The sequence below is a fragment of the Mya arenaria genome, chromosome 13, assembly GCF_026914265.1.
Source record: "Mya arenaria isolate MELC-2E11 chromosome 13, ASM2691426v1".
Lineage (NCBI taxonomy): Eukaryota > Metazoa > Mollusca > Bivalvia > Myida > Myidae > Mya > Mya arenaria.
In genome coordinates this window covers 16,904,870-16,920,533 of record NC_069134.1, presented here as the reverse complement: position 1 = coordinate 16,920,533, position 15,664 = coordinate 16,904,870, and the positions used below count along the sequence as shown (strand labels likewise).

At 38.0% G+C, this 15,664-nt stretch overlaps 2 protein-coding genes across 2 annotated transcripts in view; one reads left to right on the top strand and one right to left on the bottom strand.

Moving 5' to 3' along the window:
• Positions 1 to 3,080: 3,080 nt before the first annotated feature.
• On the bottom strand, positions 3,081 to 14,258 carry LOC128212931 (uncharacterized). Its single transcript, XM_052918336.1, has 3 exons — positions 14,015 to 14,258; positions 6,721 to 6,788; positions 3,081 to 6,525 (listed from the first exon to the last, which is right to left on the bottom strand). The coding sequence occupies exon 3, from the start codon at positions 6,513 to 6,515 to the stop codon at positions 3,909 to 3,911; it is 2,607 nt and encodes an 868-aa protein (XP_052774296.1). The 5' UTR covers positions 6,516 to 6,525; positions 6,721 to 6,788; positions 14,015 to 14,258; the 3' UTR covers positions 3,081 to 3,908.
• LOC128212932 (ATP-binding cassette sub-family D member 3-like) overlaps positions 13,830 to 15,664 on the top strand; it is a 55,043-nt gene continuing 53,208 nt past the window's right edge. Inside the window, exon 1 of the mRNA XM_052918337.1 lies at positions 13,830 to 13,887. Within this exon, the coding sequence (XP_052774297.1) occupies positions 13,842 to 13,887 (46 nt within the window). The 5' untranslated portion in view covers positions 13,830 to 13,841. The remainder of the gene's footprint in view (positions 13,888 to 15,664) is intronic.

The following is a 15,664-nucleotide window of genomic DNA, read 5'->3' as shown; positions in this document are numbered from 1 at the left end:
GTCGAGAGTTGACATACTAAACCATTAATTGTCAAGGGTTGGCAGGAATGTAGCAAAGAGGTGACATAATAAACCATTCAATGGCAAAGGTCGGCAGGTCTATTGCCGAGAGGTGACAAAAAACAACAATAAATTGCTAGGATTGGCAGGTCTGTAGCCGAGAGGTGACATAAAAACCATTAAATGACAAAGCCGGCAGGTCTGTAGCCGAGAGTTGACATTATAACCATTAAATGACAAGGGTTGGCAGGTATGTAGCCGGGAGGTGACATAATAAACCATTAAATGGCAAGGGTCGGCAGGTCTGTAGCCAAAAGGTGACATAATTAACCAGTAAATGACAAGGGTCGCCAGGTCTGTAGCCAAGAGATGAAAAATAAAACATTAAATGGCAAGAGCCGTCAGGTATGTAGCTGAGAGTTGACATAATTAACCGTTAAATGGCAAGGGTTGGCAGGTCTGTATCCAAGAGGTAACATAATAAACCATTAAATGGCAACATCTGGCAGGTCTGTAGCTGAGAGTTGACATAATAAACCATTTAATGGGAAAGGTCGGCAGGTCTGTAGCCAAGAGGTGACATAATAAACCATTAAATGGGAAGGATCGGCAGGTCTGTAGCCAAGAGGTTACATAATAAACCATTAAATGGGAAGGATCGGCAGGTCTGTAGCCAAGAGGTTACATAATAAACCATTAAATGACAAGGATCGGCAGGTCTGTAGCCAATAGGTGACATAATAAACCATCAAATGGCAAGGGTTGGCAGGGATGTAGCCGCGATGTTACATAATTAACAATTAAATGGCAAGGAATGGCATGTCTGTAGCCGAGATGTGACACAATTAACTATAAATGGCAAGGGTCGGCCGGTCTGTAGTCGAGAGGTGACATAATTAACCATGAAATGGAAGGATCGGCCAGTCTGTAGCCGAACGATGAGATAATTAATCATAAAATCGCAAGATCCGGCAGGTCTATCCCCGGGAGATGACACGATTAACCATTAAATGGCAAGAACCGGCAGGTCTATCCACGAAAGGGGACACAATAAACCATCAAATAGCAAGGGTTGGCAAGTCTGTAGCCGAGAGTGAATGACAAGGCCCGGTAGGTCGGTAGCCTTGAGTAAATGGCAAGGGTCGGCCGGTCTGTAGCCGAGAATAAGTGGCAAGAGCCGGAAGGTCTGTAGCCGAGAGTAGGTGGCAAGGGTCGGCAGGTCTGTAGCCTAGGGTAAATGGCAAGGGTCGGCCGGTTTGTGGCCGAAAGGTAACAAAAAAACCCCATTAAATGGCAAGGGTCGGCAGGTCTGTAGCCAAGAGGTGACATAATAAACCATTAAATGACCAGAGCCGACAGGTCTGAATCCGAGAGGTGACATAATGAACCATGTAATGGCACAACCGGCAGTTCTATGGCCGAGATGTGACATATTTAACCATTAAATGGCAAGGGTTTGTAGGTCTATCGCCGAGTGGTGACATAATAAACCATTAAATGACAAGAGCTGGCAAGTCTGTAGCCGAGAGTAAATGGCAAGGGTCGGCAGGTGTGTAGCCGAGAGTAAGTGGCAAGGGCCGGCTAGTCTGTAGCCTTTAGTGAATGGCAAGGATCGACCGGTCTGTCGCCGAGAGTTAGTAGCAAGGGCCGGCAGGTCTGTAGCCTAGAGTAAATGGCAAGGGTCTGCCTGTTTGTAGCCGAAAGGTGACATGATAAACCATTAAATGGCAAGGGTTGGCAGGTCTGTAGATGAGAGTTGACATTATAAACCATTAAATGGCGAGAGCCGGCAGGTCTGTAGCTGAGAGGGGATATAATTAACCATTAATTGGCAAGGGTCGGCAGGTCTGTAGCTGAGAGTAAATGGCAAGGGTCGGCAGGTCTGTAGCGGAAAGGTGACATAATAAAACATTTAATGGCAAGGCTCGGCAGGTCTGTAGCCAAGAGGTGACACAATAAACCATTAAATTACCAGAGCCGACAGGTCTGAAGCCGAGAGGTGATATAATGCACCATGTAATGGCACAACCGGCAGGTCTATGGCCGAGATGTGACATAATAAAAAAATAATTGGCAAGGGTTTGTAGGTCTATCGCCGAGAGGTTACATAATAAACCATTAAATGGAAAGAGCTGGCAGGTCTGTAGCTGAGAGGTGACATAATTAACCATTAAATGGCAAGGGTTGGCAGGTCTAAGGCCGAGATATGACATAATAATCCATTTAAAGGCAAGCGCCGGCAGATTGATTGCCAAGAGGTGACTTTTTAAAAGGCAAGGATCGATAAGTATGAAGCCGAGAAGTGACAAAATAAACATACGCACGTAAGGGTCGGCAAGTTTAAAGATGAGACCTTAACACAAACTTAGTTTGTTATTCAGAGATAGCCGATATGAATCTTGGAGGAACGGTACTTTTGTTTTCTTTTTCTATCTGTATTTTTTTCAGTTGTATTTGACTTATGAGAACCTTAAAAGTCCTACACACACTTGTTTTCGACCAGTGTTTAGGGTTTTCCTTAAATGGTTGGATATGTATATCAATTTACTCATAAAATTCATAAACTGATGCAACCGATATTCATTTATACATCATTTTATTATCAATCCAAGCATGCAAATTATTCGAAGCTAGCAAGAATAGTATTTTATTTCATTACTGTACACAACTATTAAACGTATTGTTTTCTATTGAGCATTGTTAAAACAAATATTTGTTGCATTCTCCTAAACATGTATGTGTACTTCCTTCCTTCCTTCTTTCATTTCTTTCTTTCATTTCTTTCTTTTTTCTTTCTTTCTTTCTTTCTTTCTTTCTTTCTGTCTTTCTGTCTTTCTGTCTTTCTTTCTTTCTTTCTGTCTTTCTTTCTTTCTACACAAGTATGTTAATGTCTTCCTTCCTTCCTTCCTTCCTTCCTTCCTTCCTTCCTTCCTTCCTTCCTTCCTTCCTTCCTTCCTTCCTTCCTTCCTTCCTTCCTTCCTTCCTTCCTTCCTTCCTTCCTTCCTTCCTTCCTTCCTTCCTTCCTTCCTTCCTCTCCCTCCCTCCCTCCCTCCCTCCCTCCCTCCCTCCCTCCCTCCCTCCCTCTCTCTCTCTCTCTCTCTCTCTCTCTCTCTTTCTTTCTTTCTTTCTTTCTTTCTTTCTTTCTTCCTTTCTTTCTTTCTACAGAAGTATGTAAATGCCTGGTATTTGATTCGATTTCCAAAACTCGTACTGAGATTTCATAACAACAAATATATATTATTATGAACATCGAAAGGTTAACAAGTATAAACATAACGTACACGTACATGTTTGTCTATACTGGACATTACGTCAGGAGCACATGACATAACTAAGACGTTCAACACACCTTGAATACAGACTCTTGGACCTCTAAAAAGTTCTTCCAAAACACCAATAACGGTTTGTACAAATCCATACGAAATAAACTAATCTAAATATAAGTGAACTACATTTGACATGAAAAGGCTTTACATGTTCAAGTGACACTCTTATTCAAAACCAATACATACGCATGTAAAACAAACATGAATTTTGAGCGATAAACCTTTAACTATTTACTAAATAATGCATTTATGGAAAATATTAATTACTGTTTACAAGATTGTAACCGTGTATTTCATAGCTGAAAACGCAAACATATTTAGTGATTGGTGAGTGCTAAAATATTAACGTTGATCTACTATCGTTTCATAAGGTAGAAATACCATGTTTTCTGCACCTTTCTTTCAAATTAAACACAGTATCATTAATAAGATCCACTGTTTTCAACATTTTTTCAGCCTTTTCGGCAAATTAAAACAATTGTATTAAATGTGGACAATCTTATTTGGGAGTAAGAGTGTATTAATATCGATAAAATATTTTTTTTTCAATATTATGCGGGACCTAATTTCCATGCATTCTAATCATACGAAAGAAACGAACTTAAATCGGAACTGTTCGTATTTCCCGTCATTTTCGTTGCTAAGCGCTCTTGTAAGATGCACATGATCAATATCCGTTTCGTCGGACAACATCGTCCTCCACGTCCCTGACAAATAGTCGTTGCAGTGGATGGTTCCGCCTGGTATATACAGAGTATGCCTTACTGGAATTTTGAATCCAGTGATATGAATCTCATCGTCATCCGTGAACTTCCCAAGTACGAATGTTCCAGAATTTTCGACCAAGGGACAATCTAGATGTGAAAAGTCGTGTTTCTCAATCCCTGCGCCGCCATTGGTAGCTGTTACGTACTTCTCCAGATATCCGTTTTCGTATGTGAAATCCTGGATACCATGTCGATATAGCAGGGAAACCTTTTCTTGTTGTGTATCAGCGAAACAACATTTGTAGTACCGGAGAAGTTCATTTGTTGCAAGATCCGTCACAATCTGTCCATCAAAATCCTTTGGAAAAATCGCTTTTCCAGACTTTCCAGGAACTGAGCTAGAAACCCATTTCACTCCTTTGATAACGGTATATTTTGGAACCAGTGGCGGAAGGTCGCTGAAACAGGCAATATCTATCAGATTGTATTCTCCTGGAAGGATATCTGCCACCATTCCATGTCCACCTGTCATGACCACAGTACCAGTAGCTGCTGCACGTCGAAACGTTGCAAACTTGTTCCATCTATCTCGAATGTAAGAAGCTATTTCCTTTGCTTCTGCATCGTCGTAAGCTTGTTTCATATGATCTCGGAAAACATCGGATGTTTCATCTTTCTGTATTGCTTTTTCTACTACTGGCATCAAAATGTCAGATGCTCCATTTTGTAGGAGCTGCTGAAAGTCCGTGAACGATATTTCGTCTGAACCTGATTTTGCTGCTTCACCAAACGCCTTTATTACTTTCGTCAATCTGATTGATCTTTTTTTGTCCGATATGTACTCTGTGAATTCTCGGAAATTTAGAGTTCCCGAGCCATCTCTATCCGCTTCCATGAAAGCCCGTCTCATGGCGTTGACGCACTCGGCAGAAGAGGTTTCACACATGACGTGTTTGGAAAAATATTGCTGGAACTCGTCGAACGATACATATCCTTTGTTGTCCCTGTCGACACTTCTATAAACCAAATTTGTTTCTTGTTTTGTCATTTGAAGGCCAATACATTGAAGAAATGCTGCAAACTCATCCTTGTCGATCTTTCCATTCCCGTTTTTGTCCATCTTCATAAACAACGCTTTCATTTTCATCGTGTTTGCATGAATAAAGTTTTCTGGCCTCAACATTTCCTTTTTGTCTTCGTCGTCATCGCAGTTATCCTGTTTGCTTCCTTTGTCTGAAATGCTCGTTTTTGTGCTTGTACAAGAGCCAGCATCACCGTTCAAGCATGCTGCAAACTCCTCTCTGTCAATCAGGCCATTCCCGTCTTTGTCCATCAGCACAAGCCCGGTTTTCATTTTGACTGTGTTTGCATGAATAAGGTTTTCTGGCCTCAACATTTCATCTTGGTCTTCTTCGTAGTGAACCCTATTCCCCCTTTCGTCTGAAGTTATCGGTTGTGTGGTTGTAGATGGGCCATTATCACCTTCCTGGGTCTGGCCATGCTCGTATTTCTTTTCAAGGCTGCGTCGCACATTTAATAACTTTTGAATTGGTGTTGTTTTCTCTCTGCAGCACTTGATGGCTTCTTCAAGGGCCGACAACCACGACAATCTTTCTTTATCACTACCAACAGCAATTTCCAAATCCATTTCAAGTTCATTTGATACCATGAATCGACCCTTCATTTTGCGAAACCAACGACTGTAGTCTTCCAGGCAGAGTAATTTTGTGTGCTTTGTTATGAAGAGTTCTCCTCGTATTCGACTTGACTTTGATGAAGCACTTTCCTCCTTGCAGTAAATTATTGCATTTGCTGTAAGGATGCACCATTTGTGAGCCCAGTTTGTCCAGTTGGCTTTCATTTTGGTACGTGTGTAGACCCACCCGGACTTCATTACTTCAGTGACAATACTTGAATACAAAGAAGTTATGCTCTTCTGCATTTCATCCTGGGGTGTCTCGCGCAGAATTGTGTCTTCGATAATATCAACGAGGTCTTGAAATGTAGCCCCTTTGATATTGAAGACTTCGCTGCATTTCCACATCTTGCCAATGGTTGTGAACATTTTCTCCATGAACCAGTTCCCCTCCCTCTCACGGATGACAGGTGGGTATGAACGCTCGTCTGTCAGACGGTTTGATATCAGCCAAAGTTTTCGAGTGTCTTCTTTGTTTAGAGACGTTTTGTAGTATGGCTGGCAAAGCTCCCAGCATTTTCTTTCTATTTCATCGAAAACAACATGGCGCGGATATCCCTTTTCCCTTAGATGGCTATCAACGTAGCGCTTGAAAGATGAGAAAGTGATGACATCATCACTTTTAAAAACGTCTTTAAATACTCTTTCAGAATAATGAACAGACTCCAGATCTGCAAATTCTGCGACTATTTCTTTGATGGATTCCTTTGGTATGTCTCCGCTCTTGTTATGAAGACCCTTCGCAAACGCAGTTTGCCACACACAAGTCAGCTGTTCCCCAGGCATGGCAATGCTTCTGTTACAATAAAAAAAATATGACTTTATGATGATACTGAGAAATGATTTACAAAAAAACCCATATCTTTATGTGAACTTTTTAATAGATGCGAACACCATTTAATTTGTTGTAGCTAAATTCATGACTACTAACAAACACATTAGTAAAACATAAATGATAATAAAAACATTCAATATGATTGTAAAAATGTACCTCAACTATACCATGCCCGCTATCAGCTGTCAGTTATACGAACACCTAATGGCTCCAATTCCTCCAATCTGTAATACAAAGCAAAACTGACAAGTTCTAGACACGTTTAAGATCAACGAAACATTAAGGTGTTTTATTGAATATCTTGTATCCTTTGTCTTCACTGAAACTGAGTTTTAATTTCAGTGGGATGGCCAACACCAACTGGACAAGATATGGCATCCAAATACCAGAACAGGTTTCAGTGAGCATTTTGAATATGGATAAAAATTATCAAATTATGTCGGGAATATTTAAAAACATGATATGAAAACATATTAGATGACCGTTCCCGCGACTTAAATTCTAACAATGAATGTGAGCGCCAAATACAGGTAATCAAGCGAAGAATTACCGAAAAGGAATATAAGGTACTACAGGTACAAGAGTTAACTCCCTTATAGTTATGATTTTTAAGCAAAAATTGCAAATTGGATAACAAGGTATAATATCCATTCACGATTGTTTTATATTTATATATCATTAAATCTGTCAAACACATACAACTACTTGTGTGTGTTTTTTCGGCAAGTTTTGATTGCGGTGTTACTATTTGGCATTTTCAATTCATGTTCTATGTTTACGTTAGGTAGGGAATGACCCAGTCATAAGAGCAACGATGCCTTTGTTTATAATACGTTTGTTATTCATATCAGAAAATAGCTCATTGAGCTAATGTTTCTTGTTAGCATAATTACCCGACTTTAAATAAAGAGTCGTGTATTTTAAATTGTACCTTGTACCCTGTTACAATACGTCACTCATTTATAACGTTATTGGGCGGAAACAATTTTTCTAAGTTTATTAAATTGTGACTGTGATTGATTAGCAATGCAACCCCAATGATTAAGTTAATATTAGATTTCTACATGAAAAGACGTATCACTTTACATCAGACCTAATTAAAGATTTTGAGCAGACACAGTTGTTTTATATTTTGAGTAACAGTCACCTTGAAGCCACATACCCCAAATCATGCAAATGCAATCCTAAGTTTTGTCTCCAGGTGAGCTTGCTGTATATTAAGTTCAATAATTGTACGTCCCTAATAACAAAAACTATTGAGAACACACCGTTCTTTTGTCTATTTTCAGTAACAGCAGCCTTGACTTTGAGCCCACGTTCCCGAATGCAAGTATTAGATACGTCTCCACCTGACCTTTCTACATACTAAATTTGGGCGTTTTTGTTGGTAATAAACTAGTTTCGGTTTTATGTTGGTTTCGCGAGCGGTGTCATTGCTGTGACAGTTTCAAACAAAATAAAAACCACTTTCATCGTTTGTTTTACGAAACCGAAACTGTCGAACTATCGCAAAACCCACCGGAGTCGATTTCGTTCCATCCGAAAACTAGCTCACTTGAAAAAAAACCCCACAAACATGGCGGAGAGTGATTCACCAGGTGTGTTGGAATACCATCAAGTTTAAACAGGCAAACGACTATCTGCGGTAATATTATTTTGAATATATATAGGAATAATGGCTATATGCGGAAGCTCCATCATGTTGTCGAAGCTGTACACAAAACCATGCGTTTGCTACATTAAGCCAAGCTTTCGAAACAGGTTTTCAAACCGACGCGACACCCTCGGAACCAACACTGAAACTAGTGTGGTATGAACAGAAACACCCCAAGTTTCATTACTTAACTTGATATCAAGGTATTGAGCTGAAACCGTTTATGTTTAAAAGTGACTAATTTTGACCCCACATATCCTTAGTGCAATCTCAAGCTACGTCTAATTTAACGAGTTGGACAAAATATTTGGACTGTCCATTCCTCAAATATTGGACAATTAGTAGAAATAAAGTACGAATCGTAGTCCAATAACCCGTATAGAGTACAAAAAGAACATGGATGACGTCAAAAACATGTTTTAAAACCGATGATTACATTGGTATAAATATAACACACTTGAAACCATTAACGCTGTATTTTTTATTTGTCTCCTGCCGACTTTACACTATTTTTTTTGTCGTAGAGTGGATTTATTTTCGTAATTTCCTATTACATGTTCATTTTTAAGTGAACATGTTAAAGTTTGAACTTTTTTTTAAACTTTCTACAAAAGTGATATATCCTGATACAGGTCGGTTTGGTACAGAATCCCGGTTATCAAAAAAAAAAAAAAATGGGAAAAAGGAAAGTTATGCCTTTCTATCAACTCTATAGTTTTGAAGATGTAAGTGGAAACCAAGAACTTGTTTGGCCTTTTTATTTGCATATTATTATTTTTTATGACTGATCCACATTGCAATAGATGTGAGTCACACAGCTATCAATATATCCCACTTAACTGTGTTTACTGTGGTATAACATCACACATGCTTCGTATTGTCTGGTATAAGGCACATTGTGATCAAATGGTAAGAACGTTTCCGCGATACGTTGGAGGTACTGAGTTCGATCCTTGGCAAAGTCAAGGTTTTTGTGTGTGTGTTGTCAGTATTAATGCTCATGATTTATGTATAAATACCAACAGGGGTGGTTCAGGGACTTGGCGTTAGAGTTAGCGCATTTTCATGGCACAGAACACCAACCATGCACTTTTTTGTCAAAAATGTTTGCACAACTTCATATCACTATCTATAGGCGAGTGCAAGAGTTCAATTTCACAAATGCATGTTTCGCCTTTTTTACATTATCGAATTGTAAAACATGTTAGTGGTGTAAGGTTGTGTAGATACGTCAGATGCGCATTATACATTATAATAATAAATATATAGATATAATAAATAAATGCCGTTAAACTGACTAAAGCAAAACAAAATACAAATAGAACGTCGACAAAGGCGAGAGATATTTAATACGACCACGAAGCAGACTGTGGAAATCAACACGTCTGGAAAACAGCATTGGTCTGATACCAATTATTCGCAGCCTATTGAAGTTAGATTTTAACAAAAAAGAAGAGTCAGTTTACGTGAAAGATAAATTACGATGGATAATGTTCGCCGTAATTTATTATTAATTATGCTTAACGTTTAGATTTCAAGTGTTAACTGGGCAAGTGTGAACTCGTTTATAGCATGGTTTACGTGTGGCACACCTCATTCTGTTTGTTTTTGTTCATGGCTAAAGGCTTGTACGCGCATTTGAACCCTGCCGGAGAACGCTTTTCAGTTAAGGCTAAAAATGATTTCGGGTTAGTATGATAGTGGTCTTAATAAAAAATAGAATGCATATTTGCTTCAAATCGAAAAGTAAACAAGTTAACTATGTTTTGAAACTATCTTTCATTTACTATTTTTGAAACAAATCGTAATTTTATTCTTTTTTCACATTTATAGCCGGAGAACGCTTTTCAGTTAAGGCTAAAAATGATTTCGGGTTAGTATGATAGTGGTCTTAATAAAAAATAGAATGCATATTTGCTTCAAATCGAAAAGTAAACAAGTTAACTATGTTTTGAAACTATCTTTCATTTACTATTTTTGAAACAAATCGTAATTTTATTCTTTTTTCACATTTATAGATTTTGAGAGAGGAGCGTAATTATATTCAGACTTTGGGGTGTTCTAGTATTCAACACAATTCATTAATTTAAACATATTTTTCTGCTGCAATTAGTGTACCTTATGTTTTTATGAATTATAGTTGAAGCTTACTGGAAAATAATTGATTGTAAAAAAGCCACACTAAATTGATGGATCGTTCGACGGAGAGACCACACCTTTTTCAGAAAATAACCCCAAATAAATATCCTCCAACATGTATGACGCATCGCCATTGGTCCAGGACTGGTCACGCGATGATCCCATATTTTTATATTGGGTCACTAATCCTTATATCGTACCAAAATGGCTTCTATTTTCCGATTCCGGTGAATAAAAAAAAACATTTTTCAGGTAGTGTTGACGTCTTGATCAATTTAACGGCTGTCGCCGTGTTATATACGGTACGGGATTCGCATACTCCGAATATGGTTTCCTGCGCCCCGTATATCCAATATCGGGTCACCTTCATGTACTAGCCCTGTAACTTATACTAAATATTTGATCTATTTTTTAAACCGACCGGTCCATTTTTCACCAATATAAAAGGAACACACCGTGGGAACATTTGATTACAATACACTTAGTACTAGGAAGAATAAAGTTAATTATACTAATTCAGGATTATAAAGGCAAAATATCGGTATAACCAAATATTGATTTGTGTGGCCTTAAAAAATATTATTACGATAACACTGACTGACTCATAGTGTTTATTTAACTGATGCACATGTACACCATTGATAAGGGACCGCCTGTTAGGGGTACACGTTTTACCCTGTACATCCATTTTTAGCTCGACGTTTCAAACTAAAGTTAAAGTTGAGGGCACATTGTGTCAGGCTAAAGTTTAGGGCAAGTTGACATTTTTACTTATAACTCCAATACCATTCATTCAATTCACTTAAAACTTCACATAATTGTTCAGGCGCATCACGCTAAAAGGTTAGATAACTCCATATTATCCTAAATGCAAATCAAGGCCCCTGATTGACAAAGGAACTTAGGTTAAAATTTTAGGGCACATTGTCTCAGTTTAAAGTTTTAGGGCAAGTTGGCATTTTTCACTTTATATAACTCCAATACCCTTCCTTCAATTCACTTAATACTTCACAGAGTTGTTTACGGACATCTCACAATTCGGTAACATAGCTCCATATTTACTCTAAATACATTTTTTTCTTCTTTTTTTTTTGCTTTTGGCAGGCACATTTTTTTTGGTAATTTTAACCAAAATGAACCCTGTTTATTAGAATGATGTACGCCGTTGTTTGTGCGGGCCGACATGAGGGCGGCGTCAAACCTACCTATGGTATGGAGTAATTAAAGTTAGGATTTTAGTTAGGTTTAACACATGGTGATATTTTGTATATAGGAAGTGTTTATGAAGACCTTGCATGCGATTGCGTTTGGTGCAGCTACGGTCAAGTTCAAGGTCATTATTACTAAAAATTGAAGAGTGGTTGGTACTGAATTATTTTGGTAAGAATTGACATATTGCTACTAAACTAGATACATAGGAAAAGTAAATAGTGACCTTTCATGGACTCAGAGAGTCATTGTCAAGGTCAAAGTCACTGTAACTAAAAACAGAAATAAATATGTTTAGTAAAAACACTTTAGTTAGGGTTGACATATTGTGATCAAACTTAATATATATTAGTTTATGGAGGCATTTGATGGGAAAGCGTTTGAGATCCTAGGGTCAAGGTCACTGTTACTAAAAATAGAAAAATGGTTGGTACTTAATAATTTATTTAGGGTTGACATATTGCAACCCACCTTGGTATATAGGAAGAGATTATTGAGACCTTTCATGGGAATGCATTTGGACCCCTAGGGTCAAGTTCAAGGTCACTGTTACTAAAAATGGATAACCGTTTGGTGCTGAATAACTTCAGTTAGGCTTGACATAGTGTGACCAAACTTTGAATGCAGAAAATGTTTTTGTAGGCTTAACATGGGTTGCATTTGGGGGCTCTAGGTTGAAGGTCAAGCTAGGTCACTGTTAATACAAATAGAAAAAAAAATACATTTAAAACTGAATCTCACATCGAAGGCTAAAGTTTCTTCTGTCAATCATTAAAAACCTGGTTATGTCGCATTGCTTGTTAACATTTTTTGTTTGTCTTTTTTCTTTTTTATTGCCTTTGAAAGGCACATGTTACATCATTATTGTATTCATTTTTAAGACAAAGCGGCTTATAGTTGAGCGCGCTGTCTTACGATATCTCTTGTTTAGCTAACTGGCAATATGGTTTAAATTGCCTTATGGCTTTAACAAAACCCAGGCTTGGTTTGCAAATTCATTTAAGTGTAATTTGAAACATTTCAAACAGAAGTAATATATCGCAAGCAGTTAGAAGTTTTGATTTTCTTCTTTTGATAGTTTTTTCCCTTTCTTATTAAAAGAACACAAAAACCTTTACAAAAACATTTCATTCATTGTGCAGTTGTCCGCGTATTATTACTACATTTTGCAGATGATGAATGTTTGATGAAATGAATAATCATGGCATAAAGCCCGTCCTAAGCCATCATCAAGTGTATACACAGTTAAACACATATGAACAGTTAAAGTTTTTAACAGTCTTTAAATAATTGAAATAGAGGGTACATGACTTTAATACTAGTTGCTCTAAATAACAGTAATAGATATAAATTATTAACATAAAGTCTCTTATAATAGCTTGATCAATATGAATACCGTTTTTTCTTCAATGAACGGCCTTTCGGCAATTGCGAATATTTTCAGATGAACGCAACATCTTCGGGTACGTTTGGATCGCGAATTATCGCGTATATACTAATATTAAAAGCGTACTACTGTTTGGTTTGTGCCAGCAGGTCACGGAGTTTTTAAACAACATGTCGAAAATGTTTCATTTATGATTTTTAAAATGAATGGTTGTTATTAGAATTTCAATTTTACGTCAAAATGTGATTTTATTTCGGGACTATTTTTGTCCGTAGCATTAAAACGTGGAAACTGGTCGGGTCGTTCTATTTACAGCTTGGGTAGAAAGTGTTACTGTATGGTCATCTTTAAAAGAATAAATTAAGTCTTATTAGCAATTCTATAATGAAATAATGAACTATTGGTGTAAATGTAAGTAAGGAATGGCGTGAGTGAGACCGAAGGACTTCACGCATACTTTATCCAGTCCAACTTACAAGTAGGTTCAGAGTCCCGATAATGACATCAGTTACGTAATTCATTTCTTACTTAATAAAAATATAGTCATTCTCTTTCACTAAATCTTAATATCGTTCATTTTCAAAAATTAAAAACTCTAAACATATCTGTAATAAAACAGAATATAACATCTCCATTATCATCCTTGTTTAACTATAAACTTGTTTTTAAAGGTCGGGGAGTGCATCTATTATATCCGATCTATATATACATGGATATATCTTGGTTATTTTCGAAGTTCTCCTTATTCTGAAGTAAATTGATTGAATATCGACTCTATTTTTGTTCAAACTGCTCCTGTGTTATGACAAAACGAGAGATTTCTCAGAAAAAGAGTTACTTCTAGCATATAAATGTAAAAGATATTTCACATTTCAGTGCACACATTTCATGAACAAGGCGTACATTCGGGGAAGATACGTCAAGGTATCATTAGGTTTGTTACAGAAGCTGCATGTTATTTTCGTTTTTACGTTCTTAAACATCTTCAAATATTTTGGAATTTAAAACTGACCAATTAGAATAGTTGTTAAGTGTAGTAGCAAGTTTTCACATTTACTCACCAATACAGTCGTGACTGGTACGCTACTTCATGTCTCAAAGTATTTGTCCAACGTATTATGGTCATGAAGTCCTCCAAATAGAACAATAAGTGTGTGAATGACGAATGCATGCCAATCGCTTGCGTTTTTATCTTAACTCCACGTGAATTCCGATGAGCAATCAATTCGTTGAATTTCAAAGACAATATTCAGGATGTTTAAACCATTAAAAACCCCTAGTAATATCATTAAAACCCTTAGTAATTTCATGAAAACAAACTATTTTTTCTTTCTCATTTTAGGATTGGTATATATGGTGTCGTATTACTGCCGTAAGATAACCAGTTAACGCTCGCGAATTGTTTCGTGTGAACGACTTAATTTTCGCGATAATTATCTAGCTATCTAGTTAATATTCGCGATACTTTTTTGGTAAGATTTATATCATGAGACTAAAAACAGCCTCGTAAGTGCACAGAACTGCCACCAATTACCCTATTTAGCTATACAACACTAACAGGTTAACTAGTTATGGTTTGCGAATTCCACTTAATAAGTAACATAATAACTGGTTAACTAGTTAAGACCATGTTCACCACGCCAACTTGTGTTGCGGCAAGACCATGTTCACCACGACAAGGTGTGTCGCGGCAAGACCATGTTCACCACGACAACGTGTGTCGCGGCAAGACCATGTTCACCACGACAAGGTGTGTCGCGGCAAGACCATGTTCACCACGACAACGTGTTGCACGGCAAGACCATGTTCACCACGACAAGGTGTGTCGCGACAAGACCATGTTCACCACGACAACGTGTGTCGCGGCAAGACCATGTTCACCACGACAACGTGTGTCGCGGCAAGACCATGTTCACCACGACAAGGTGTGTCGCGGCAAGACCATGTTCACCACGACAAGGTGTTGCGCGACAAGACCATGTTCACCACGACAACGTGTGTCGCGGCAAGACCATGTTCACCACATCAAGGTGTGTCGCGGCAAGACCTATGTCTGTAGAATTACGGGGACCCAAAATGTGGGAGTTGCGTCCGGTCTGCAGACTTAATCGTTTAGAAAACCCAAAATAAACACGACTACAAAAAATATTTTGGATAATTGGTGCCAAATCTGTCGAAAGATGTCCTAACCCAAGGGAAATGTGCCCAAATTAGGAGTTTGTGTCAAAACTGTTTTCTTGTGTCCACGACTTAGTTATCGCGTGAAAACTACTAACTTTCTCGTTCCCAAGACAAATAATGGCATGGCCAAGACTTGGAGCAAACTGATTCGCGGGAACGAGTAAATTAGTCAGTGCCACGAAATGCGAAGTAGTGGGTTAGGGATTAAATCAAAGCACTGATGGTGCTGAACGGCTTGAGCGATGATTCCATTTATATGATATTCAAAAACGATCATATGAATGATAGCATGGCACTCCGTCGCTCGCTCTCATGCCTGCCCGTCCACACACCCAACCTGCCGACACAACCGACCGCCAACTCACCACTCTAAACCCACTCAACTTTAAGAGAATGTGAGCACAATTGTAGTATATATAATACTCTTTCAATTCATACCATAACTTAAACAAAGAGAGTACAACAAATCATTTACATATATACAAACTTAAACCAATTATCCGTAAGGGCACTATATGGAAATAAGAACC

What these genes read in the sequence shown, in the direction of transcription:
- LOC128212931 (XM_052918336.1), bottom strand. Translation starts at nt 6,515, where the DNA reads ATGCCTGGGGAACAGCTGACTTGTGTGTGGCAAACTGCGTTTGCGAAG.